General features: G+C 37.3%; 2 protein-coding genes across 2 annotated transcripts in view; one reads left to right on the top strand and one right to left on the bottom strand.

The window, feature by feature from the left end:
- LOC120423688 (beclin 1-associated autophagy-related key regulator) overlaps positions 1 to 27,488 on the top strand; it is a 148,103-nt gene that overhangs the window by 29,942 nt on the left and 90,673 nt on the right. The window lies entirely within an intron of this gene.
- On the bottom strand, positions 81 to 27,030 carry LOC120423686 (serine/threonine-protein kinase BRSK2). Its single transcript, XM_039587579.2, has 14 exons — positions 26,237 to 27,030; positions 26,053 to 26,147; positions 25,726 to 25,811; positions 21,451 to 21,591; positions 12,195 to 12,345; positions 8,486 to 8,701; positions 8,228 to 8,427; positions 7,828 to 8,168; positions 7,586 to 7,762; positions 7,370 to 7,525; positions 7,102 to 7,268; positions 6,601 to 7,002; positions 4,243 to 4,373; positions 81 to 4,180 (listed from the first exon to the last, which is right to left on the bottom strand). Exons 1-14 carry the CDS (start codon positions 26,340 to 26,342, stop codon positions 4,105 to 4,107), a joined length of 2,445 nt encoding a protein of 814 aa, XP_039443513.1. The 5' UTR covers positions 26,343 to 27,030; the 3' UTR covers positions 81 to 4,104.

Here is a 27,488-nt window from a genome sequence, read left to right as displayed (position 1 = left end):
ATGATCTCGAAAATATAACGACATTCTACGACATGGCCCGTCAATCAATCACTTCACTTTACGTGTCCACTATTTGTTCACACACGTTTTCTCGTTCTTTACTTGCAGCATTTTTTTTTACATTGTCCTTTGCGTTTGTTAATGTTTTAGTGTTGCACAATTAGATAGTTTCTTTGTTTGTTTGTTTTTTACATTTGTGTTATCATAATTTGATCTGCTCTGACCTCCTCTGTTTGCGGTCTCTCACAAGGTTGTTTCTGCCTTCTTCTCTCAACTCTACTGTGTGTGTATACAAAAAAATAACTTCAAAGCTGTCGCGACGCGTATTGTTTTGGTTTTAGCTATTTGCTGCACTATTTGTATGGTTTTACTTAGAGTTATTTTTTTATTCTTCTTCCGCAAGTAGGTTGTAGTTTTTGTTTGTTTTCAACATAAAATGTCATAAAGGTGTGATGGTTTTCGCTGTTTGTTCAGTGAAATATTTGCACTGTATTACTTTTCTTGTTGTTTTGTTGTTTTTTTCCTAATCGCATGTTGTGGATTCACCTCCGGATGAGATAGAAAGTTATACTAACTAAGCGATATTTGGTTATAATATTTGTCTTGTTTAGTTACTCGTGAAACATATCGATTTGTTGTATGAGTATATTTTTTCCACTTTTTTTTGGTTTGGTTGTGTTTACTTTTTTATCTAGATAAGCGGACATTATCAATGCCTGTTTGTTTAGTCACTCAGCGTAAAAACTAATAAGCGTTTAGTTGTTTGATTTTCTCCCACATCGTTTACTTTTAATTACGTTTTTTTTCTTTCTGCTCGACTAATACAAGACATCTAAGCTTGGAAATAAAGGTAAAAATATTTTCCAAAGTTTAGCGGAGAAAATGAATAAAACGTTGGTAAAAGCAATTCCACTCTTATGTTCTGCGATAGATAATGATTGATTTACGATTATGGTGTAGTCGTTTTTGCTCTCTTTTTTGTTCACAACATAAAATTTGTTCGTTTTTGTTTCTGCCATGTTTTTTTTTTTGGTTTAGTACGTTGAAGCTCTTACACATTTTGCATATCTTGCTGCTGGTTGTCCTCTATTTCCCCGTCGCTAGCGACGATTCTGGTGAAATCTGAAGTTTATGTTTTGTTTGTCCCAAATATATAGATTTTTTCCCCTTATCGAGTATGTACACCGTACGATTAGAATTATGTTTAGAACCGAAGAATGAAATGCCGTACTTTGATTTGGTTTTTTTTTCAATGTTGTTTAACGTTTTCGAGGATCGATACCGATAAAGTTATCGCCATCGTCGGGATGATTACTTTATCGTCGATAATCGACGGATAAATTATTTAAATTAACTTTTCTAAATGAACTCAACCAAACTAAATCCGGTCTGACTTTAAATATTTTTTTAAATGTTATCGTTTTTATAAAACATTTTTTTTAATAATTTGCAATATTGGTATCGAACGATGCGAAATTTCTGCCTTGCATTTTTTAATTTTTTTTTCAATTCCTTCGATCATGAAAAATTCAGTATTAAAAAACGGTATTTTGTGTAAATTTCTGTGTTTTACACTGAAAGCACTATTGTAATAAAAATATCTAAAAAATAAACTAAAAATTATGGTAATATTAATTTGGGGATGGATTCATCTTTTATGTCAGAAAAAAAAAATTTGCCTATAAAAATGTGTAAATTCACCACAATTCCAGTGTTTTCCTTTTTTTAAATTGAAGTTATGTTACATCATGAAAGAGGTAATATTACACCTTCCAAATTTACACATTTTTCACTGTGTTCCTTGCTTGACACCGGATTTTACATACCAAATTTCCAAACCAATTTTTTTTACGCCGCAAATCCATACCAAATTTCGCATCGTCATAAAATTTAACTTTTTTCGAAAAGCGTTTGATTTTGTAAGAATTCAAATGTTTTCAAAAATACGTTTTTTTTAATATTTTGGAAAAATTTAAGTATTTAAAAAAACTGTATTTTGTGAAAATTTTATATTTTTCAAAATGACTGCAATTTAAATAAAAATGGTAATTGAAGTTAAAATGTTCATGTTTTACAGCAAAAACTCTAGTAAATAGAAAATCCATCCAAAATTGAAAATCCATACAACATATTTTGCTAAATTTCAGAGTACTTGCTACAAAAACATTTTGTTTGCAGAAGTTCAGTTTCAAAAGCTAATTGAAATAAGTTATCATTAATTTTCGTCGATAAAATAATCGGCGATAAAGTTACTGCTTAACAACGTTGGTTTTGTTTTTGCTTGTTCTAAAAGTAGCCTTGTTTGACTATTGTTTCCGTTTGTGTGTACGCGCGTGTGAACGAGTATGTGTGTGTCTCTGTTTTGGTTTGTTCTATACTTTTCCTATTTAAATATTTAATAGTGTATGCGGCTATGTGTGTTGGTCTAACTGAGTTTATCAAATTTTGATCAACTTTGGGAAACTTTTGCATAAGTCTCATATTGATCCAAAATTTAACATTCCCAGTTCGACCATTGTTTCTAATATCTCAAATGCGTATGAGTGTGCGTGGCACGTTCGATTCCAAAGCTAGCTACGATCATGTTTTCAGCCTTCCTACACTCTCAGTGCCCTCTCTCTATGATTCAAACAACACGGTGAAAAAAAGTGTAGAATTACAATTTGAAAATTTTAAGATGTAAATTGTTGTAAATTTTACATAAATTCATGTGTGAAAATATAATTTTCAACAGGAAAAAAGTCAACATCACCTCGCTGAAAGTATTAGTTGTTAGTGTATTTTTATAACCTCAAAATATTGTAAATTAAATTTTTGTTGAAATTTATTTTTTTACACATTAATTCAGTTAAAATTTCGTACAAAAAAATCAATTTACACTTTTAAATTTTCAACTTGCCTAACTTACACTTTTTCTACTGTGCATGACAATGAAGGTTAATAAGCCGGACTACCACTTTCTTTCTGTTTCTTCACAAAGTAGGCGAATGGCTTTTTGCACGATTTCACGGGTGTGTTTGTGTGTGAGTGTATTTACGTGATAGAGTGTGAGTATCATTTTTTTTCTCTTTCATTTCATTAATTGGCTAGTATTGTTTTAGGGTAAATCTTAAAAAAGGAAATTTCAACTAGATCCTTCCTAATCCCGGATTGCTGCTGCCAATTCTGCTTCCAATTCTCACACTCGCAATACTAACTGCTGCTGCTGCTGCTGATCTCTACATCGGTAAACCCAAACCAAGCCAAACCCTGTTTTATGTTTAGTAATTTTTTGGTTCACTCTAGTCTTGAATTTTCGGTTTTTATTTTTGATCTTGCGCTGAAAAAGTGTGTGTCTTAGATTTCTATAGTTCGATTTTCAACAACGTTTCGCACGGCGTTCTGTTCTGCTTTGAAGCCAAATTGACTGATAGTTCAGTGTTCACTTTTGGGAGATCATCATTTGCGTTCGTCTTATCAATTCCGCTCGGGGGTTCTTCTTTTTTCCTGTGATTGATTTCGTGGAGGGGATTTTCTACTGTTTAGGGTGTGTATCATATTATCGTGGAACGGATTTAGGTTCATTAAGTCGCTCAAATCATAATGTGATGTGTTTTTCCTCTTTCTGGTTTATATAATATCTAATAATAGTGTGTTTTGTTTTTCCTTTGCTAGTTATGCTTAGTATGTATAGCTGTCTCGTTTTGGTATTTCTTTTACGAAAAAAATAAGCCTTATCGGTTAGTTCTTGCCCTCACTTGACTAGGTCGCTGCTCGCCCCCGGTAGTATATCTGGTGTGACTAGATGACGGTCGCCGCACCGGACGCAGCGGATCGTTCCGACGGGGTTGTCGTCGTCGTCGTTCCCGCGGCTTCAACACTCGCTGCGCCAGGTTTGACAGGGTGCGTGGAATCGCTGGTAGGAGCAATAAGATCAGTACTAGCAGTAGATACGGATAGCGTAAGAGTTTCTGCATCTGCCGCCACCACCGCCGGTGACGAGGTTCTGGCACGTTGCGATCCACCCCGGATGCGCCGAGGGGACACAAACTTGGACTGGGACTCAACCGAATCGTCACCGTCGACGGGAAAGGTGTTCGGTAAATCCTATCAGAGAAATAACTCTCATACTAGCGCACTACCGGACATTGCCGCCGTCCGCTCGTTGCTGCGTTCGCGTTCCCGTTCCGTCGATTCGGAGCTAGAAAAAAATAATTGAGGATTATAATCATAACACCAATCTAGTGAGTCAAAAAAACCCACCTCGATCGCACGGTCTTGATCTCAATCTCGTCGGACGACACTGAATTCTTGTTGGAGGACGTTGCCGAAGAGCGCCGTGCCTTGCCGATGCTGGAGTTGTCGTAGAACGTCTCCGGCTCGATGTCCGATTCCTGCGGGATGAATTGATTTGGTTTTAGTAACTAATCATTGAAATTATGCTTTCGTTCTAAGCGTTTCGATAATAAAACTGCAAATGCACCATACTCATGAATAAGATCCAACGTGGTTCTCAAATTCATGAACAACAATTTACGATTACTGGAATTGTTTTTATAGTGCAGTTATAGTGCAGTTCTCTCAGATTTCGGTCATTCAATTTTTTGTATTTTTTAATCCGAACACACCAAAATTCCAAAATTGTATCACTTTTGAAAAAAAAAATCTGTAATTTCTACTTAGGCCTGTGGAATTTTTATTTCTAAATTTCCTCAAAACATCAGAGGGCAAAAAGAAGTATTGATAACAAAATCATTGAAAAAAATGTTAAATCGATTGAAACTATAATCAATACATTGTACAACGTTTATTTATGCATTTTTTTTATCAAATAATGGCTTTTTATTCTGTCTACAATTGTTTAATTTTTGGATTACTGTTCAAAAACAAATGTAAAACTTCAAGAAAAACATGTTCATATGCATTCATCGATATTTTGCATTTTTTTTACAGTTTATGAATAAATCATTTTTGATACTTTTTGCCTACGGTGCACTTTTATATCATATGTACAACTTTGTCGAATTGGATCAGAATATCACTTGTCGAAGTTACAAGTTTTCGAATGATTTTTTAGCGCTTTTGTATGGGCAGCTCTCAAGTTTGTATTAGTAGTTCTCTAGATTTTCACAAATTATTTCACGTTTTTTTTAATTTGTTAATTCGTAATATCTGTCCATAAATTCCTTATGTCAAAATAGTAGTGCATGCAACAAGTGGCAAAAAGAGGATGTTTTTTCAGCACGAGTCGTACTCGGTAAACCTCGTTGGATAAATACGACGAGTGATGAAAAAATCAAGTTTTGCAACGAGTTCCATACAACATTTTTTGCAATTCCGAAAACACCCTTTGAACAGTATTATAAGACAAATGTCCATCCATGTTGAAAAGAATAACTTTTCCAAACAAGTGCTGAAAAGTTCAACTTTTCAGCATCCCTTTCAGTGCTGAAAAGTAGAACTTTTCAGCATTTGTTTTGAAAAGGGTTACTATTCGATTCTGTAATTTTTGGTACAGAAAAGTAGGCGGTTTCGTCGTTCAAGAATGACAGAAAATTACAAGCTAATTAGCTGACATTAAAAAATAAACATTTTCACCGATTTAAATTCTTTGTGAGGCTGTATCTCAGACAACAATTGGCCAATTTTGAATATCTTAGAGAGAAAATTGTAGGTCATTTTCCTAGCTTTTAAAATAAAATAAAAAAAGTTAAAATTTTCAAAAATAAAAACGTCAAAGTGACTATAACTCCAAAACAGCGCACCTTTTAAAAATTTGCTTAAGTACTTTTTGCAATTCTGTCGTGGAACTACTTATTATTACTGTCATTCATGAACGTCAAAACGGCGTACTTTTTAAATAATGGAAAATTAATACTTTTCTACCTACCTAAAGTTTTACTTTTCAGCATCGAAATGGGTGCTGAAAAGTTGAACTTTTCAGTATTGGTATCGAAAAGCATATCGTACAATTTTGCCGGAGACATCAAATTGATCAGAAAATCCGATGTAAATATCCAGATTTTTCATATATTTACGTACTTATTTTGTATGACCATCCCGCAAAATTTTATGAAAACTTGGATAGAAAAACCAATAAAAATAATTGGCTTATTTGGACATTTATTCGCTGAATTGGAATTATTTTTCCTTAAAAGACAAACTAATCACCTTTCAATTGACGAAAATACCAGTTTTTGGGACCACGATGTAGGTCACCCTACGGTCCGATCGGAGCATTTTTTTCGGTTTATGCTCTTTTCAAATGGAATTTAACATATTCCACATAAATTGAGCTCTATATAGAAAAATTCAGCCATACAATGTTTATCATTTAAAAATAAAACTTTTTTCGAATTTGTATTTCTGCTAATTTTGATTCAACGCTATTTGAAGCATTATAATGTTTGGAATAAAATAATTCATATATGTTTAAATATTAAAAATCCTCACATTATGATAGTATTTTATTTCTGTTAAATCTGTATGAAACAAGCTTCCTGAAGATGTTCCAATCGACAGAATTACGTTTTGATTCAATTCTACCCAGTACTAAACATAACAAGTTTCGAGTATGAATGTCACTGAAGCTTTTCCTGAACACAGCCACAGCCTACTTACGTGCTTGTTGTAGTTGACCCGATCGCTCGAGTCCGACCCGCACGATATGCTCTCGGCGACGGACGTCGTGGAAACCTTGTTGTTGTGCTGCTCCCGCTCCCGTTCCCGTTCCCTGTCCCGCTGGGCCTGGTTCGTCGGGCTGGCCATCGCCGCCGGGTACCGCTTGGAGCAGACCTGCGCCTGGATGTGCTCGCAGATCCGCCGGAAGCGCCGAATGTTGCCCGAGATCAGGGTGAACGTAATGGCAAACAGCATATCGTTCACGTCGCCCTGCTTGCAGATCGTGTTGATGTCCACCTGGATGCGGACGTGCCGCTGGAACATGGTCGGCCCGGTGCCGCCGCGTTTGTACTCCACGCGGAACGACATCGGCGAGAGGACGCTGTGCGATAACTCGGTCATCTAGGGGAAGGTTGGGGGATTGTTTTATTGTGTTATTTATAAAAAAAAATATTGAAATTCATGAAAAAATCTCTTTTCTAAGCAAAAAGTACTACGCACCGACAAAAAGGCATGGATGAGATGAGCTTTGACCGTCGCCAAGGGTTTCCCCTTGACGAGTACGGTAAAAGTTTCGTCCTTTTCCGTGGTCATCAAGTTACCGAACCAGGACTTTTTCGTCAGCTCGGGCGACGATTCCGGCGTAAGATGCACTTCTTCATTGGATACTGAAAGGCGTAAATGGTGACGAAACAAACGGGTTGTTGTGGTTGATGTTGTTGTTGAGGGGTTGATGAGCCGACTCAAATGGACGAACGGCTATACTTACTCTGCAGTTTCCTCCGGTGGAACTTGGGGCTGCCCAGAAAGCTATTCTTGATGTTGGTCAGCCGCGTCTTCCACAGTTGACTGCCGGTGGTGACCCCGGCCAGCTGTGGACTGCCGAGAATCGGCGATCCGGGGATTGCGTTGATCGAGGATGTCACTGAAAGGGTAGAGTCCTTTGTAGTAAGATCATAGCGATACCAATCAACGGTAAACTCACTGTTGTTGGAGTCCGTCTCGGAAAACAGTCCAACCGTTATCGCCGGACCGGAGTTGGCTCTGTGGTGCACCGGCGATGATGGATCGATGATCTGCGACTTTCGGTCCCGGCTACTGCTAGTGTAGTTGGCATGTCTATTCACTACCGAGTTTGGTGACGATGGAGGGTGGAGTTGTGCTGAAAGGGAATACCAAGCACTAGTTAAAGATCTTCTTTCTCGTTTGGAGAGATCCCGAACTTACATAGTGGTGCACCCGAGTTGACTACGACGCCTCGGGTTGGACTTTGATATGAGCTACGGGACAGTGGCACGGACGAGGGCGACCTCCTCGTGCTACTGTGGCTACGGCTACCGTTGTTGAACGTTTGCCGCCTGGACGTCAACGGGGAACCCTCGCTGATCTGGCCGTACGAAAGACTACTGCTACCGTTGAGCCGACATGTGTCCAGTCGTTTCCGGGGTGGATCGGCAATCTCGATTATGTCGTTCCGGGGACGGAGCACGTCTTCGTCATCCTCAACCGCCGGACGTCGTCGTTTCCGTTCCAGCAGCAGGAAGTAGATCACCTTTTCGGTGTTGTGACTGTAAGGAAGACAATATTAGAAACAATTCTCCAACCCTCGCGATCAATCCCTTCATACTTGGGACTCAGCAGCTCCTGGATCAGCTTGTCCTTCTCCTTAAAACAACCGAGCGAGCATATTGCGTTGAGCACATCCGTGTCCACGGCCGAGGCCGTCGGAATCACGTGCGTTTGGACGACCTCCATCATGGGCAGTTCGAGCTCGAGCTCCCCCTTGCCGCCAGCGGTTACCCAGGGGTGCTTGTTGATCTCGGAAAGCTGCAACAAAAGAATCAATTCCTTAAAACCAGCCAACATCAAAGCTTCAATATCTCACCGTCAGTCGCTTCTCCGGGTTCACCTCGATCATGCCCTTGAGCAGGCTCTGGCAGTCGGGTGGGACAAAGTGTGGGATGTGAAACACCCCCCGCTTCACCTTCTCGAGCAGCTGGCGCAGGTTGTCGTCGTCGAAGGGCAGGGCGCCGACGAGCAGCGCGTACAGGATGACGCCGCAGGACCACACGTCGGCGCGGCGGCCGTCGTACTTTTCGCCCTGAGGAGAAAAGAAAAAGTTTGTTTTATTCCTTCGATTGTTTAAATTAACATCAGAATAAAATTTTAGTTTGGCCGCTCCACCAATCGATTTATAAATAGATGAGTATTTTTTGGAGAGAAGTTGGAGTAACATTCTTCAGAGTGGACGAACCGCTTTGCACTTTTCAGTAAAGTTGTTCTCTCGAACACTAACTTTATGCTCATGAAATAAAAAAAAAAAACAAAAAGTCGTAATACCGATATTTTTTCTGATATTTTTGCATTTTTGGTATGATTCAATCTCACTTCCCAAAACTAATACCACCCCTGATGACGGTACACTGAAATACAAAAAAAGCTAAATTACCAATTTCTTGAGTCATTCCTTTATTTCAAATTCTAACCCAAATTTAAAACAAATGTAGGCAAAAAGTATCACAATATGCTACATAGATCATTACAGTTATGTTTCCATAAAAAAATCAAGATATCAATGAATTTATGAAAAATATTTTTATTATTTAAGTAGACTGATACAAATTTTAGTTTTTTTCTACCTTAACCCAACCAACCCAGGGGTAAAAAAAAAAGTTTTTATAAAAGCTCAGGTTTTTTTTATAGAAATTTACATGCAATCAACTAATATCAATTGAAAACCATTTTTTAGGCTGTTTTAGATTATTCAAAAATCCTTTGAAACTTCGTAGAATTTTCAATGTACAAAACCGTAAAAAAAAAATTGTCAAAACTTACATTTTTTTAACTACTGATTGCATATCAACTGTATGGGAGTGTAATGCATTTTCCAAGGATTTTTTCATTGAAATGTGGCTTGTAATTTCTTTTAACTTTTGACTCAATTTAATTTGAATTGAAAATCAAATTAGCATTAAGAAAGTACTTTAGTGAAATTTTGATAAGGCTGGTGGTCATGACCGAAATTTTGAATTATACCTTTGAAAAAGTAAATTTTGATATAAAACCGACGGGAACAGAAGCGCTTACCGGTATTTTGGTTCGAAACAGCAAAAGCAGATCAAACAAAGGTTCGATCGAGCTGGAGAGGACGCGGTGGTCAACTTTCGTAGAAGCCATCGTCGTGTATTTCTGTATTTCTGAGGACAACCTTTGGATCCGACGGTGCTGTTTCAGAGTTTGGCAAATTCAACGCCGGAAGTCTCGAAGATCGCAAGTGAGTGAAGCTCAAATGAAGCAAGTCTTGAAGATTTCAATAATTGGTGAGCCCGTTCTTGTTAAAATAACAAACCTTTATTCTAACATTCACTCACATAATTTAAAACAAACTATCCAGAGTTTTTATTTTTGAAAAAGTCCTATAAACTATTGTGTTTCATAGGACCTAGGGGAGTGTGGGGTAATTTGGACACCCTAAGGAAATTGCTCTGTTACGGGCTGTATGGATATTTTAAAGGAATGTGGATGACAACAGAGGATAATAGAGACCATATTTGATGGAAAAATGTCATTCATTTCGATAAATTTTGATGAAAACCCCATTTTTATCGCAAAAGTTAAAAGGTGTCCAAATTACCCCCACATTTTTGTGTGGGGGTAATATGAACACCCCTATGGGGTAATTTGGACATGCCTTGTGGGGTAATTTGGACATGCCTTGTGGGGTAATATGGACATACCTTGTGGGGTAATATGAACACCTTTTGTGGGGTAATTTGGACACATGTTGAAGAATAAGTTCAACATTTGATTTTTTGAGCATGTTTTTTATCCTTCAACCTGGTTTTGTAATTGCTTTATGTTTTGAAGTGTTGCTCACAATATTTCATCAATGGTTTAAATAATGATTTTGTGATAGAACTATAATTCAATAGGAAGATAACAAAAAGTTCAGTGTAGTATACATAATTTAATCATTAATACTGAAATGATTTAAACATTGATGCTGGATCAGGCACACTATACTTGTTTTTAGTGATTAAGGTATCATTTATGTTTATATAAATCAATCTTTATATAGAATTTATTAGCCTGAAAATATCATTTTTTTTAATTTTTACATTCTGTAGCCCTTCAAATTTAAATATTATTGTAAACCAGCATAGAAATTAGAAATGTCAAAGAAGTTAATTAAAAGCAATCAACATTAGAATCTTGTTGAACGCCAAATGTACAGTAATCAGATTTTCATCAATTCGAATATTGGAATAAATTTATCTAAATTAAAAAATAGGGGTTTTGTGAAAGTTCTCATTGCTCACATTCATTTTTGATTGTTTTGACATATTAAATCCCACTAAATTTATCTAAATCTCTTTAAAAACTCATCCAACCATGAAAGTTACTTTTTGTTGCCTGACAGGTAGACTTTCAGGTATGTCCAAATTACCCCACAAGCCATGTCCAAATTACCCCCATAGCATATTCTATCATAAATTGCGATTTTTGATGATAAAAATGGATAAAATGCACAATTTTTATGCGTACATATCTCAGGCATCGTCCAAGCAACCCCCTTAAACAAAAAATGTCCACTTTTTTGCCATATAACCCCTGCAAAACCTTATTTCCTAACCTTCAAATATTAGAATTTAAGGCAGTGCCAACCGGCCTTTGGAAACTTTTACACATTATACCAAAACTACTAAACCTATTCCAACTTTTTTGGTTTGTCCATACTCCTAGGCCATTACTAGTACTAGCCTTATCACTTAAATTGCCGTTTTCACTTTATATCCGAAGAAAACGTGATTTTTAAAGGGGTGTCCAAATTACCCCCACTGTCCATATTACCCCAAACTCCCCTATTCAAAAAAACTCTAGATTTGAACTTTTTTTGCATTTTAGAAATACTTCTTGAGAGAAAAGCATCGCTGAATAAAATATATCTGAAAAGCTGAGAAAATGTCCTACAATTGTCTCTCTGAGACTTTGAAAATCAGGCATTTAGTTTTTGGGATACAGCCTCACAAAAAAAACAAATTAATCAAGACGAGTTTTTTTAAAGTGTTAGCTAATTATTTTGTAATTTTCAACTGACGATGTATCGGAAACTATTTGTCCGATTTTCAATGTTTAATAACAACTTTGTGAAATTTTCTGATTTTTTCATCAATATCCTTTCAAAAATAATTTCAAAATTATAAAATCAGGCTTTTCCTTTAAAAAAGGTCTACAGTTTATAATTTCCCTTATTTCATAAATCAGACCAAATTATATATTTTTTGAAATATTTTTTTATTTTAATTGAAAAATACATATCATGAGAATTTAACTTTTAGTCCGAAAAGTCCTCATCATGACCTACAACTTTGCGGAAGACACCAAATCGATCAGAAAATCCCTTCTCCAGGTACATAATTTTATATAATTACATACCCGTACCAGTCCCAAAATTGTAGAGAAAAACGAATGATGCAAAATTGCATCTTTTAACATAGGGAATGCATGGACTAATTTTCATCCAAATAAAAAACCACTGAAATACTGAAATTAAATTTGTTTTACTAATATTCATACTAATCAATGAAACTTACCCGAATCACTTCCGGGCAGGCGTAGTGCGGCGACCCGCAGGACGTTTCCAGCATAGATCCGGCCGGCTGCAACGAAGCCATCCCAAAGTCGGCGATTTTGATGTTGTTCTTGTCGTCCAGCAGCAGATTCTCCGGCTTCAGATCTCGATGGCTGTTAGAAGAAGGTCAAGACAAACAAAACTTTTTCGGTTACATGTTTATATTTTTATAAGCAATCAAAGGGATATCCCGAATTAAGAAGGCAGGGGAAATTGAATTTTAATCGATTGGGATTTTCATTTTTCCGATTGATTCCATCACCGTTTCGGATGTCGTCCTTGGTCAGGGTGGTGGATGGTGGTGAAAATTTGAAGCTTCCTTTCTGTTTCTTCCTCTGTGCCTAATTCGGGTGGGCCCAGGCCGCCTGGCGACAACCTCAGACGACGACGACCAACGCACACGGTATGCTTTTGGAACTCGTTCAATATTTAGAACGATAAACTATAATTGGATTTAATCGCCCCCGGATTATTATACTGGAGCCAGGAGCAGGAACATTGAAAAGGAATTCGGGGAACAACGACAGATATAAAACGGGCCAGGACCGGAGGATATAGTGTGCGGTTGGCGGTCTTGGTTTGTTCTGGATTTTGGGAGCTTACACTATGCTTAGGGCTCACAGTGGCCTTCTATTCTTCCTGGCTGGTACAAGGCAAAAAGCTAGCAGTTTATTGTTTTTTTAGTGTTATTATGCTCCATTGAATGGACTGCTTTGCATTAGAAAGCAAAGAAAAAAACTGAACTGATTGAAATTTGATTGGAATATGAAGATTGCTTTCCAAGAACGAGCAAATTTCTTCTCTGAGCCCACAAATTTAAGTCAGATTAATCTCCAATCACATACAATGAACCGCAAAACGGAGCCTTCCGCACGTCGCGTCATCAGTTGATCAATCGCAGCTCCCGCAGCTGATGTACGCGCTGAACTAAATTTAATTTGGGAATGTCTCATCAAATTTCCCTATCTCTTTCCGTTTCGACTTTTCCCCGTGCCCCTTCTCGAAGAGTAAATACACAGAGAAAAAAGAGTTCCCAAAATCGTTAACATGCGTTCATCAAAATGGGAACCACGAACAAAGTGTTCAAATTGCATGGTACGTTTTTCAAATACGTGTTCGTGGTTCCCATTTTGATGAACGCATGTTCACGATTTTGGGAACTCTTTTTTCTCCGTGTATATATTCTATAACTTTGCTTGTAGCTTTTCAACCCAATTTTGTCTCTGCGTACCATCTCGCATACCTTTTAGCACTTTCCATCACCTTTCTGCTAAGATTCTTGTTCGAATGTTTTCCCATCCTTGGCTTTTGTTGACAATGGGAAATGTTTGGCTTTCGTTTGAATACTTTATCAACATTAATTGAAACATTATGGTTTTCAATGGTTAAGGGGTTATATACATGTATATTGGCAAAAAAGTCAGAGGTTAGTATGAGCACACACATCAACTTATTTTTAATTCTTTTTTCATGGCATTAAAATATACATTTTCACCTACTTTCAAAACAAATTTGAAGATATTTGGTTGCATCGTTGCCGAGATATAGGAATTTCAAGTGAGCAGTTTCAAAAAACGGGTGCCACGATATCTCAACATTGTCTTGACCAAATCGGCTCAAAATTTTGGTGAAGACTCGGTGTAGACTTTGGTGTAGACCGACTCCATGTGCATGACGAAGCCCGATTTTCAAAAAGTTTATTTTAAAAAAGATAAAAATATTTTTGTGTTTTTCATATAAAAAACCGTTAATTTTTTATTTTTGCATTTTTTAAAAAAGGTAATTTTTAAAATTGGGCTTCGTCATGCACACGGGATACATCTTGAGAGTCTTCACCTCAAATTTAGAGAAAAACGCCAACAAAGTTTGACAGCCCGCTTTGCGCATGGCAAAATTTTGAACTTAAATCGTCTCTTACTCAGTTTAATCATGAAATATCTTCATAAAACTTTCAGGAATGATTAATAATCATCTTCTGAGTGGATTTATCAAATATTCTATAATATAAAATTTTGTGATTTTCTACATGTATGTAACCCCTTAATCGCTGCACAGAAAAAAATCAATTCTCATAATCGTGAATTAAGTTCACGAATGTGTGAACCACGAAGGAATTTATTCATGAGTATGGTGCATTTGCACTATAAACGTGAATATATTCCTTCGTGGTTCTCGCATTCGTGAATTTTATTCACGATTTCGAGAATTGATTTTTTTCCGTGTGTAGGGTGCCAAGAAAAAAAATGTCATTATGCCACATGTCATTTTAAACATCTGTGTCAAATTTGTTAATTTTAAGCCAAATTTTGTGAAGATTGACCCATTGATACTTGAGGCTGAATTTAGTGAAAAAAAATACAAACATGTTTTTTAATCGATTAGAATGAGAATCTCGCTTGTATATTTGTGGTCATATCTAATACTCGCTGGTCGGCAGCGAAGTTATGAAAAAATATAATATGTGTCAGACTTAAAGGTAGTCAAAGAGAACCTGGCGGTAACATTTCGAGATCATTGGCCCCGGTCACTTTTCTCATTAAACTTGTGATCTGCAACCTCATTTTAGGCAAATTTGAGTGGTTGATTCATAATTGCAATTGGTAATTTTACATGCGTTACCGAAATCAGTTTTCAATATTTTATCATTGAAAAAATGTGAAAACTTCCATCATTGCCATGATTTTTCGTTCGAAGATATAAATTTTGGCCCACCTTTCGACCTTGACCATGACCTTTCAAGAATAATCTTAGAGAAATCTCTCTAAGTTTAACTAAATTTGAGATTTTTTCGAAACAACGAAACATGATGTTGTACGCTAAAGTGACAAGAAACAAAAAAATATTTTTTTAGAGATACCCCCTGATTTGATTCTTTAGATAAAAATAAGAAAATGTATACAATTCGATAAAGTTGTAGATATTGATGAGGAATATTTAGAAAAAATAATACGAGGAAAAAATCCTGTTTTTTAAATTAACTTTTTATTTAATCTATTTGCCGACATCCGATTTTTTTCATTTATATTTTTTATGTTTTAAAAAAAATGTGTTTTTGGAAAAAATAGAAATCTTACCTATTCTTTTTGAGCACAGCTTTTCGATTTCTTCAATTAGTGGCCATGAGTGACGATTTTTGTAAAAAAATATCAAATACTGTCATCAGGGGTGACATTGGTCTGGGGGTGAGATTGGGTCATACAAATTTATGTCCCAATGTTATCCCTGATGATTTATGACCCAATGTTATCCCTGATGACGGTAGTTATCAGGGATAATATTGAGGATGAGACTTCTGGTTGCTGAGATACAGTGAATAAAATAAAATATATACAAACAGGAAAATTTAAAAAAAAAATAGGAATCATGTCTAACATCAAAAAAGCTGAATATTCAATATAAAACCTCAAAAAAGAGCCAAATAAAAAATGCAAATAAAATCATTTTTTTTTTTTTGAATTTGAGGAGACTTGCACTCATGCTAAGTGACGCAGATGCTTTATTCTTTCCCTTAACTTAAACTTTTATTATTTGCTGGTAAAATGAATTTTAAAAAATGTTTAAAGGTAGCAGGTTTTCTAAGTTGTCTATAGAATCCTCACTACTTTATCAGAGACAAAAATTCCTTCTCAAGATGAAAAACATAAAATGACTTGGATATTTTAAAATTCAACAATGTTTGATAATTTCAACAGTTTTGTGGAAACCTAATTTCGTTGTCAATCCGACAATTTTCGTTTCGTCGCTCGACTCACCCATCATAGTGCACTGTGCGGTGAAAGCTCGGCCGAAATGTCCCCGTTTTGGTGCCGCTTGTGTCACCCCCATCCAACCAACAACAACGAGGGCCGTGCCAAAGTTGAGTTTGGTGGGAAAAACCCACCACCCAATCAACCCATCATCCCATCCCAGTTGGCGGCGAAAAACGTTTGCATTACATAATGAGCTCTCATCACGAATGGGTTCATGATACTGTAGTTATACCCGACGGTATGCCACCACCATGGCCTACTGTTGTTGTTGTTGGCAGGGTAGGTCGTCCCATCGAAGCCTACTACGAGTCTCAACTTTTTACTCCTAGCTCGCTCGCTTCGTTCATTTATTGGAATCTTAATGCGATATGAGCCTCGTGGCTCCTTTAAGGCTCCTCACAAAGACACGCGGCGGGCGTTTAATGTGAAGCTGTGTGACGACGACGACAGGGGTTGGAAAAACTGAGATGGTACTTAAGCAACCCTTTTCCGTTTTGGCGTCAGCATCGGGAAAGTCTTGTTTTATTTTTCGGCAACCGGAATGGGATTGAGAGAAAATGCAAAATGCTGACTCTTTTTTTTTTTTGTTGGTGTGGCATATAAAAAGGCTAAGCTGCCGGTTTTGGTCCCCGAGATTTCAGTTTCACTTTTCGTCGTGAATGTTTTTCACATTTTTCTTCGTTTGGATTTGTTCGAAAGTGTGTTTTTATGTGTTAAAGACAGCACATGGCAGGTTGGAGTCGCTTTAAAACTTCGTCTTCTTTTTGCATAAAAATAAAAAAAATCATTTCACAATCAAAACATCCAACAAAAAAATTAAACATAAACATAAAAAGTCTTCAAAAAATAGTGTTTGACCATTTGACTAAATGCAGTGTGCAAAAACAAAGTCGACGTCCGTAACTTTTAAGGTTTCTTCGGAGGTTCCCACATATAGGTATTCGTTTCTTTCAGTCGCGAGTCCCTCTTCTTACACAGCAGATGTCCACGGTAGCCACAAAAATAGACCGTACTTGGGCCACAGGTAACGAGTAACGTAAACGGACGTCCTTTTCCCCAAAAACACACCAAAGGGAAGGTCGGCCAGGTTAGCACCTGTGGCCACACTTTCACGTTGGATTCACTCTGCTGCTATGGAGCCGCTGGCCGTGTTCATTTCTTATTTATGCAATGGCGCCATCACGAGAAAAAAAAGAACGTCCAGCAAGGTCAAGACTGTAGTTGCTTCCGAGTGAGCAAGAAAAAAAGTTCTGAATATTAAATCAAGTGATTTGTTTACTGTTTAGAGTTGGCAATAAAGTGGCATCGTGAGAGCGTTGAGCTCGGAATGGAAATAATATTCTTAATATATTGTAGAAGATATTCGGGTTTAAAACGCACGGATAGGAAAAAAATCCATATGAGCAATTCTCTACGAATTCGGCCGATTTCGTTCATGTTTATTCTATGTATTTTTTATATTTTTATATTTGACCTTTTTGAATTTTTTAAAAGATCTGGAAATTTCACAAAAGTTTCACTTTTCAACATTTAAAATAGGACCATACGTTTTCGAGATATTTGGACTACAAAATAGAAGGCTGTTTGGATGAGACTTTTGTTTCTCTTTTTATTTTAATCTCTGTACCAGAGCAGAGGTCCAATCTTCAATGTCTCTTAGACAATCATGGACATTAATTCAAAAATGTATAAACATGAATTTTGAAGCTAAAATTATATTTAAAGTGACTAGATCTTGAAAACGGTGCACTTTACTAAAAAAAAGTACTTTTCGAATGCAAATTTGATTTAAAATTAAATTTTCATTTTTCCTATTAAAATGTGTCCATACTTTATATGGACCAAAGTTGCAGTTTATTGTCCCATAAAAAAATTAAATACGTCAAGAATTAAAAAAAAAGTTTTTTTTTAATTTTTTTTGTGAAAAAAAGTTTATAAAAATCGAAAAAAAATTTCCGCGTACCATTTTTCTGAAAAGTCCTCATCAATACCTACAACTTTGCCCAAGACACCAAACAGATCAGAAAATTCCTTCAAAAGATACAGATTTTCGAATATTTACGTACCATTTTTGTATGGACAGTAGAGTGTAACAAAAATGACTTTTTGGCGAACTTTTGAATGGCGTCTTGGGCGTCGCGAGGCGCGACGCATATCTTTTTTGCCGGGGCCGATTTTTCGAAAAAATGCCAAACCAAATATGTACCAAAAGATGCGCAAGAATCTTTCCTACACGCCAAAGATGTTGAAAATAAACGCTTCAGTGGCCAAAATGCCTCAAAAAGTGACATTTTTGAAAAAATCTTTTTTTACGGGTTAAATCCCATTTAAAATTGAAGGGCGGAGCGCCAGCTCCTGTTACGTCCAATCAAGCTCATATTTTGGATTTGGGCTTAGTATGCCCACCGGAACAAACCCTTGAATGCCCGCCAAAAAGTCATTTGTGTTACATCCTAATGGACAGCTCCCAAAATTGTATGGATCCTTGTATGGGTAAACCAATTACACAAAATGACTTTTTGATCATAGGGAAGGCCCCCCAAAATTTTGGTTTTCTTTATTTCCATACATTCTTTTTCGTGATCTTGCTATCTTATCGCACGTAGTTTGAGTTAAGTCACAAATTCCCAAAATTCGAATTCCATTATGAGAGTGTTGATAGGTTGAAAATATAAATGCGATTAGATTAAGCGCATTCCCCCTATTAAACAATAAAGGCTATGTGGCAAACAATTAAGCTATTTGTGCCACATCTTGTTTTTAAAAACTTCATATCTTATCGATGAGTTGATAAAAAATATTAGTGAAATTAAAGATTTTATGATGTAGCTAAGCTATATAGTTAGTTAGAAAGAAGTACATTTTTTTTCATTGCGATACCTCCTCTGGTAGTGAACGTAGTTCGATTTCGTTTAAAATGAGTTTTTGTAATATTTTTATACTGTTGGTGTTATTGCAAGTTGTGCTAGCTAACGTACCAACAGGATGTGTAGTGCTCATCAATGGACAAGCTAATAAATACATGGCACGATCGGATTTTTACGATAAACAAAATCGGTTAGTTATACCAGCCGATGACCCCAGTCAAGTGTGGTCGAGTTAATGAACTGTATGCAGCTTCAAATCATTTATACAACAAAGAAAGACGCAGCGTTTTCGTTTGGGAGCCAATTAACCAAGAAGCAGCTGAAGGAGCGTGGGACATACAGCAGTTGAGCAATGGAAAATATTCCATTCGAAACATTGTACTTGATGAATATCTTTATTCATCCATTTCTATCGGAAGGATGTTAACTTGGACACCGAAAGATGTTAAACCTATAGATAATGTCCAATTTCAATGGGATATATTAGAATGTTGACGTAAACTTCGGTTTAAAGTGTAAGTTGCCAAATAGTCAGATATAATAATAAAATTATCCAATGAATGTAAAAGTTATTTTTTTCACACCGTTTCTGCTTCACAAATTTTCGGTAGCGAGTAAGGTATAAAATATCATGCGTGGTCGGTTCAAATTCTCCCTCTCACGTTCTGTTATTGTGGTTTCTGGAGAGAACGAAAGGCTCAGCGGTGAGAGCGCGTAGTCGAGGAAAAGGAGAGGAGTGATAGTAAGAGAATGCCCGTGTTGTGAATCAGGAGGCAAAGGAAGAGATCTCATAAGCTATAGCGACGGTCGCTATAACCTCTGATATTTTTGGGCAAGAATCATCAAATGAAAGTGTTTCTATCACTCATTTACTGCCGCTCTAATCGTGTCCGTCCCATATGTAAAAACAGCAAGCCGAGAAAAACGCGTGTCAAAGTTGTCCCGCCCATAAGGCTACGTGTTAGAATTTCTCGAAAAAGTGGATTTTCTCCAGCTTTCTAGAACAAAGTACTACATTTTATTGGTTTTTCTGATAGTTTACATGATTTTGAACCAAACTGCATCATGACCTCAAAATTGACGAAATTACATATGGGACGGACTAGCTTCGAGCGGCAGTTTACAACACTGGTAGCAAGCGGAAGATGGTGGGTTCCACTCCTGTCTAGCTCGGCAATGTCAAATTCTAGGGGGTTGCTTGTTTACTATTAGTATAACTATGTCCACAGGATAGTTTTAAAATTGCGCCCAGGACTTTTTACAACCCTCGTTCCATTTTGTCAAAAATGGTGACAACAATGGTAAACTCAGGGGAAAGCAAAATATTCATGCCTTTTTGTTTGTCTTAGAATTTGAAAAAATCATTTATTCCGCCTGTAACGAATACCGCACTCGAAATGAACATTTTCTGGTCAATACCATAAACACAAGCAAGAATCTCGATTTTCGTCCAAATAGGACCAAACTCTCCCTTTTGACACCACCCCAAAGTTTACCATTTTTCTCAAAAAAAAAAAAAAATGTTCAAAACCTCCATTTTAAAATTGCGATATCTTTCCATACAAATTTTAGCCATGACTCAATTCATAGAAAATTGGAAGTACACAGAAAAAAATAATGTAAATTTGGAAGCTGTAATTTTGGAAGGTTGAATATTACCTCTTTTATGATGAAATATTACCTCATTTTAGACTGAAAAAGTGACATTACACCAGAAAAGTGGTAAAATTACACATTTTTAGAGGTAAAATTACACATTTTTTCTGACATAAAAGATGTACCCCTTTCCAGATGTAATATTACCACGATTTTTTTTCTGTGTAGAACAGATTAACGTAGTCCATTTTTTTCCAATCAAATGTTGTGTATGTGTATGTTTCGCAAATAAAAACGTTTTGCTTAGTTTTCACGCATATTTCAATCAAAATTTTAACCTCACCATCGTGTTCTTGAGAAAATTTGACTTAGGTCTTCCAATTTCGTTCAATGTTTTATCTTTAGTTCACGAGATATTTAATTAGGAATGTTAGAGTTTCATAATTACCTAAAAATGACCAGTCTGTCCACGACCAATGAAGATGTAGAAAAGTACAGCCCCAGCGGTTTTGTTATAACTAAAAATAATACATTTCTCGATAAAATGACCCATTCGAAATTTTAATTGATTCTATGTATTTCAAAACTTGTTTACCCTCTAATGATTTAGTCAAAAATTAAATCGAAAGCCAATTTATTCCAAAACTCCCTACCAACACGCCCAAATTGGATGCCTTGCACAATGAATAATTTCCATCCTTTTTCCGCAATGAGAATGCAATTTTCCTGGTTGAAACAAAAGCCAAAATATCCAGGCGCAATCATTTCAAAGTCATGGTCGTCTTCTCAATTCAAACGATCTGACGAAATTTCGCAATTTATTCATCACGATGTCATTGTGGTGTGCTGTGTTGTTTCTCTGCTCCGAGCCAAAACTCGGTGTGTATCATTCTTGAACTTTCTTTTATCCAGCTTTCTCTGGTTGCACCACCCTGACCATTCCAGGGGCTCTATCTATTTATCTGGTATAATAGTGTCGGGTAGTTATAACTAGGAGTGTACTCACCATATTGAATGCGAGTGGCAGAAATCCAGCGCGGAGATGATTTGCCGAAAGAACTTCCGTGCCTCCTTTGGCGTGAGTCGACCCTTTTTCACCAGATAGTCGAACAGCTCGCCGCCGGAAACGTGCTCCAGCACCAGATATCTGTGTACGTGTGAATTAGTGTGTGTATGTGTGAATGGGTGAAAGCATGAATCAAATTTATTGTTTCGGCTTTTTATTAGACGTATCCTCGATTTGGTATTTTTTCTCTTCATACTTTTTGCTGCGGCATCACACGATATTGTTCCTTCTGTTATTTTTTTTTGTTCACGTCGCGGCGCACACAAAACGTTAATTGTTTGGGGAAAAAAGCTTTCTTCGCGTTGTGTGGTGTTACATATACACAAAAAGCTCACGGAACGAAACTGAAAAGCAATGCCGACGACAAGGACGCGGGTTTTTTTTCCTGCTGCATTATTGATTGATTTTTCAATATTTTAATTTTCGTGCGCTTTCGCCGCTCGACCTTCTCGTGGTGCACACAACACAAACTCGAAACGCTGCAGAAGTAGGCCGTGAACGAATTCAGAAACCTGCCTGCTGCACACAAGGCACACTACAGTAGGGTAGAGGGTCCAGTTTTCGCAAACTTACGGGATCTTAACCATTTTAAAATTCGCGATTTTAAAATTTGTATTCTGATTTGAACAAAAACTGTGTTCATACATTCCCTAAGCCAACAAATCATTCAAATAAAAAAATAATTCAAAAATTTAAAATTTTGTGTAAAATATGAAATAAGGAAAATTATCTATCTGCAGGGGGGGGGGGGCGTTTACGTAATAAAAGAACGCTTCCATAGTTGCCCAAGGGCCACTGAGAAAAACTCATCATCATCGATTTGAATTCTTTGTGAGGCTGTCTCTCAGAAACCAAGTGTCTAATTTTTCAAATCCCAGAGAAAAAAATATTGGAAATTTTCTCAGCTTTTCAAAAATATTTTTTCAGGAGTGGCTTTTCTTCATTAAGCATTAATGGAAGTATTGAAAATTTATTTGACATTTTTTACTAACGTTTCGATATTTTAAAGAGATTAAATCTCTGGAACCAGATTTTGCACCATAACGAAAAAAAATCCACTTTTTCCGTCTAAATTTAGGTAATATTACATTATAAAAGAAGGAATATTGAACCTTCCAATTCCACATCTTCAAAATTTACACAATTTTTTGCTGTGTAGGGAATCTATGGACAAATTTTGACATATTTTGAAAAATCAAATGGTGAAATCGTAAAGAATCTTCAACATGTTCTTCAAAAAAAATATTGCTTTCAAAGAGCATGTCAAAAATGATCGCATTACTGCCGCCAACTTTTTAAATGATAAAAAATGGAAATGAGCATGAGCATGAGCATGAGCATGGTTGACTGCCAATGAGCTGCTACTCCGTTATTGACAGATCAGCTGAAGTTAAACAATGAATCAAAAATGATCAGTGGGAGCCAACCATCCGTTCACTGTTTAACCCCTGAAGACCCCGACTTTATTAGTCAATACCGGCGCCCTCCCAAGAAGCCTGCAGTTCAACAAAAGGGAGGAATGTTAGTCCGATAGTTGAAGTTGCAGACTCATCAAGCACATAGTTTTTCGCTATATACTTGTTGATACCGCTTGAGACCGTTGAATCCACAGCATCTCCTTCAAGCATCACGTGATTATTTTTTTTTGGGTTAGTAGGATAAGGTATTGGCTTTTCGATGCCTCCCGAGCTACGATGCTATGGGGAGGACTTTCATAACAAACCCGTCGGCGAGCCTTCCGAGCAACGATACTATGGGAAGGTCTTTCTAATTAGCACACCAAAACACTCGCGCACAGGTATTTAAATACTGAATAAATGTAATTTTTCATCACGATTACCCAGACGACATTGATGATATAGGAAGGACTTTTTTACAGTCATTTACAGTAATACTTAAACTTATTTTAATGCAACAATTCACACGACGTCGTGCCTCCCGATCAACGATGATGTAGGAAGGACTTGAGCAAGCCAATCAGGATGAAACACGAAATAAAATTCTTTTCTTTTCACACACAATGCCACATAATTGACTACGCGTCACCACCCAACAAATTGAACTGATTTTTTTCTGCTTGTGGGCAAGCCAACCAGGATGAAACACGAAATAAAATTCTTTTCTTTTCACACACAATGCCACATAATTGACTACGCGTCACCACCCAACAAATTGAACTGATTTTTTTCTGCTTGTGGGCAAGCCAACCAGGATGAAACACGAAATAAAATTCTTTTCTTTTCACACACAATGCCACATAATTGACCGCGCGTCACCACCCAACAAATTGAACTGATTTTCTTCTGCTTGTGGGCAAGCCAACCAGGATGAAACACGAAATAAAATTCTTTTCTTTTCACACACAATGCCACATAATTGACCGCGCGTCATCACCCAACAAATTGAACTGATTTTCTTCTGCTTGTGGGCAAGCCAACCAGGATGAAACACGAAATAAAATTCTTTTCTTTTCACACACAATGCCACATAATTGACCGCGCGTCACCACCCAACAAATTGAACTGATTTTCTTCTGCTTGTGGGCAAGCCAACCAGGATGAAACACGAAATAAAATTCTTTTCTTTTCACACACAATGCCACATAATTGACCGCGCGTCACCACCCAACAAATTGAACTGATTTTCTTCTGCTTGTGGGCAAGCCAACCAGGATGAAACACGAAATAATTTTTTTTTCTTTTCACACACAATGCCACATAATTGACCACGCGTCACCACCCAACAAATTGAACTGATTTTCTTCTGCTTGTGGGCAAGCCAACCAGGATGAAACACGAAATAATTTTTTTTTCTTTTCACACACAATGCCACATAATTGACCACGCGTCACCACCCAACAAATTGAACTGATTTTCTTCTGCTTGTGGGCAAGCCAACCAGGATGAAACACGAAATAAAATTCTTTTCTTTTCACACACAATGCCACATAATTGACCGCGCGTCACCACCCAACAAATTGAACTGATTTTCTTCTGCTTGTGGGCAAGCCAACCAGGATGAAACACGAAATAAAATTCTTTTCTTTTCACACACAATGCCACATAATTGACCGCGCGTCACCACCCAACAAATTGAACTGATTTTCTTCTGCTTGTGGGCAAGCCAACCAGGATGAAACACGAAATATTTTTTTTTCTTTTCACACACAATGCCACATAATTGACCGCGCGTCACCACCCAACAAATTGAACTGATTTTCTTCTGCTTGTGGGCAAGCCAACCAGGATGAAACACGAAATAAAATTCTTTTCTTTTCACACACAATGCCACATAATTGACCGCGCGTCACCACCCAACAAATTGAACTGATTTTCTTCTGCTTGTGGGCAAGCCAACCAGGATGAAACACGAAATAAAATTCTTTTCTTTTCACACACAATGCCACATAATTGACCGCGCGTCACCACCCAACCTTAAATGATAAAAAATGGAAATTGTCAAAAACTGACATAGGACAATTATACATATTACTGCAATAAAGCGGGTGATAGTATAAACATAGGAAAGTAACGCATAAATAGTTTTAAGATTTACTTGTTTAAAAAGTTGTACACTTTAATTCAAAAAATTTCGACGACAGTTTTCAATTTAGTTCCTATCTCCATCGAATTAGCCAATTTTCACTATTTTAATCACTTATTTAGCAAAACTATTCAGACAAAATTACTAGCTTGCTCCCGATTAGACAATGTATTATTAGCTTTTGCTATAAGCTGTAATTAAACGACAAATTGCTGATGTGACAACATTAGGTGCATGATGAAATCATATGCTGTTCCCTTAATTCTGAATTTGTTCTTGAAAAAGCTGTCAAATTCGCTATGCTATTGCAATTATCAATATCTGACTATTTAAAAAAAACTTTTAATTTTTTTAAAGTTTCAACAAAAATTGGTTTTGAGGGTTCTATAACATTTCCAATCAAGAATCTTCAAAATTAAAAATGTTAAATTTTCTTAGAATTATACTTTCAAGTAGACGATATCTGCGTCCTCTACCCTTCTTCAAGTCCTGACCCACGGCCTGCTTCGAGTCCTTTTGATAGGAATCTTCTTTCACGATTATTGGTAAAGTTCGTTAATGCGGGAATCGTTAAATGAAACGGCCTACTCTGCGTTTTTTCTCTGCCTCTTCTTCTTCTTTTTTCAGTACATGCATAAAACAAAACAATAATGAAGGGAAGTTAAAACTTACAAATATTTCCGATTTTCATACACATCCGTCAGGCCAAGGACGTGTGGGTGGTCAATTAGTTTCATTATAGCTATTTCTCGTTCCACCTGGTGTTGGCGTGATTTTTATGTTTTATCGTTGTTGATGTCGCGCGTGAAGGTATTGGTTGATGTATGGTAGTTGTTGTTGTTGAGGTTAGAAGGAGCAAAGTAAGGGAAAACACACAGTGGAAAGAGCAGAGATAAAGAAACGAATACGTAAAGGATAAAAAGTAAATTAATTAGAACGTGTTGAGATTTTGTTTTTCCCCATGGTGGGGGTTGTAACGTGATTGTAACCGATAATTACTTTCATCAGCACGGATTCACTGAGCTTCTCGCGGTTGATAATTTTAATTGCCACTTTCTTCGCGGTGACACAGTGCACTCCCAATTTGACCAGCCCTGCAAAAGGAACAACACAAGACAGGAAGAATGACACTTTGTTCTTCGATCCGGAGGACCCTTGGGCGGCGAGCGCTATCTCCTCTTACCAGTTTGGCCTTTCCCCAGCGTTCGTTCCAGACGATAAGGGCCCACATATTGGTGCGCCTCGTTCGACGATGGAGTGCTGTTCTCCTTTTGGACCTCTCGGCTCATTTTTCGGATGCTTTTTTTTGTTGAAACCAGTTACGCGACTTTTTCCTTCTAAACTATTGACTGCACTTGTCTCTTTCTCTTGACCGTAGCCACCCTAGTCGAGACGTTTTTTTTCAGCCCTCAGTTGGCCATGGGCGCCTAATCACCACCGAATCCTGGCACTTCCATCATGGTGTCATCGGGAATGCAAAACACTTTAAATCCTTTTCCCAAGAAACTTCAAGCTCTCGTGTGTCGGACCGAAACCGTCTTGAATTCTCCACCTTATTTGAAAAATCAATATTCCTCCGTATACGCGAGCAGTAGAACCGTCGTCGGAGAGCCGATGATGACAGGGGCAGAGTCCTCCTTTTTGACTCTCTAGCCTTGCCTATGTGTATTGTGCACTTTTCTTTTTTCCTCTTAACTTTGTCTGCCAAATCCCGTCCAAAAGTGGGGCTCCTTCTATTCCAAACTCCCACAATATGGGGCCAATTTGGAAACTCCTGTTTGTAAGGACCCACTCGTCCGCCGTATCACACGCACACTCGGATCGAACCCGGTTCCGTGAAACAGCTCGAAATCTCCGGAAAAAATCGTTCCGAACCCCGACGACTTCCGACGACGACGGTTCCTCGCTAAGGATTAGCACAGCGAAAGTTTTCAATGGCGATTTCCACCGTTCGTCGGCCGTCACCACCACTACAAACGCAGCTCGTATTGACATTTTGCACTCGAATTTCCCATTTTCGTGAGTGCCTGCGCTAGTGTGCGTGCGCTGTCACGCACCCCCCTCAAGTTAATTTGTACAACACCCCATCAAAGCAAAGGACAACATTCTGCTCACCCACCCTAACAGCATATGGAGCCAAGTCCAATTCAAAACATGGTTCCGAAATTTGTTCGCATCAGTATCACCACCTAGCGTGGATGCCTGAAGTTACTATACTGTTAACTTTGAATATTAGACAAGATAATGTTGTATAACACACGCTACAGGTCACGCGCACTAATCTGATTTTGAATAAGTGGCATAATTTTTGAATTGACCGTTACTACTGGTTTATTTTTGTTTTCAACTTATTCCCTAGCGTAAACGAGTTGCATACATTGTGTAAATATGTAAACAGTCTCCTTAAATAGGGTTGGCGGTAATTGATATGAAAA

Source organism: Culex pipiens, chromosome 2, assembly GCF_016801865.2.
Source record: "Culex pipiens pallens isolate TS chromosome 2, TS_CPP_V2, whole genome shotgun sequence".
Classification (NCBI taxonomy): domain Eukaryota; kingdom Metazoa; phylum Arthropoda; class Insecta; order Diptera; family Culicidae; genus Culex; species Culex pipiens.
The sequence above is the reverse complement of the archived record's forward strand: the minus strand, read 5'-3'. Positions and strand labels throughout refer to the sequence as shown.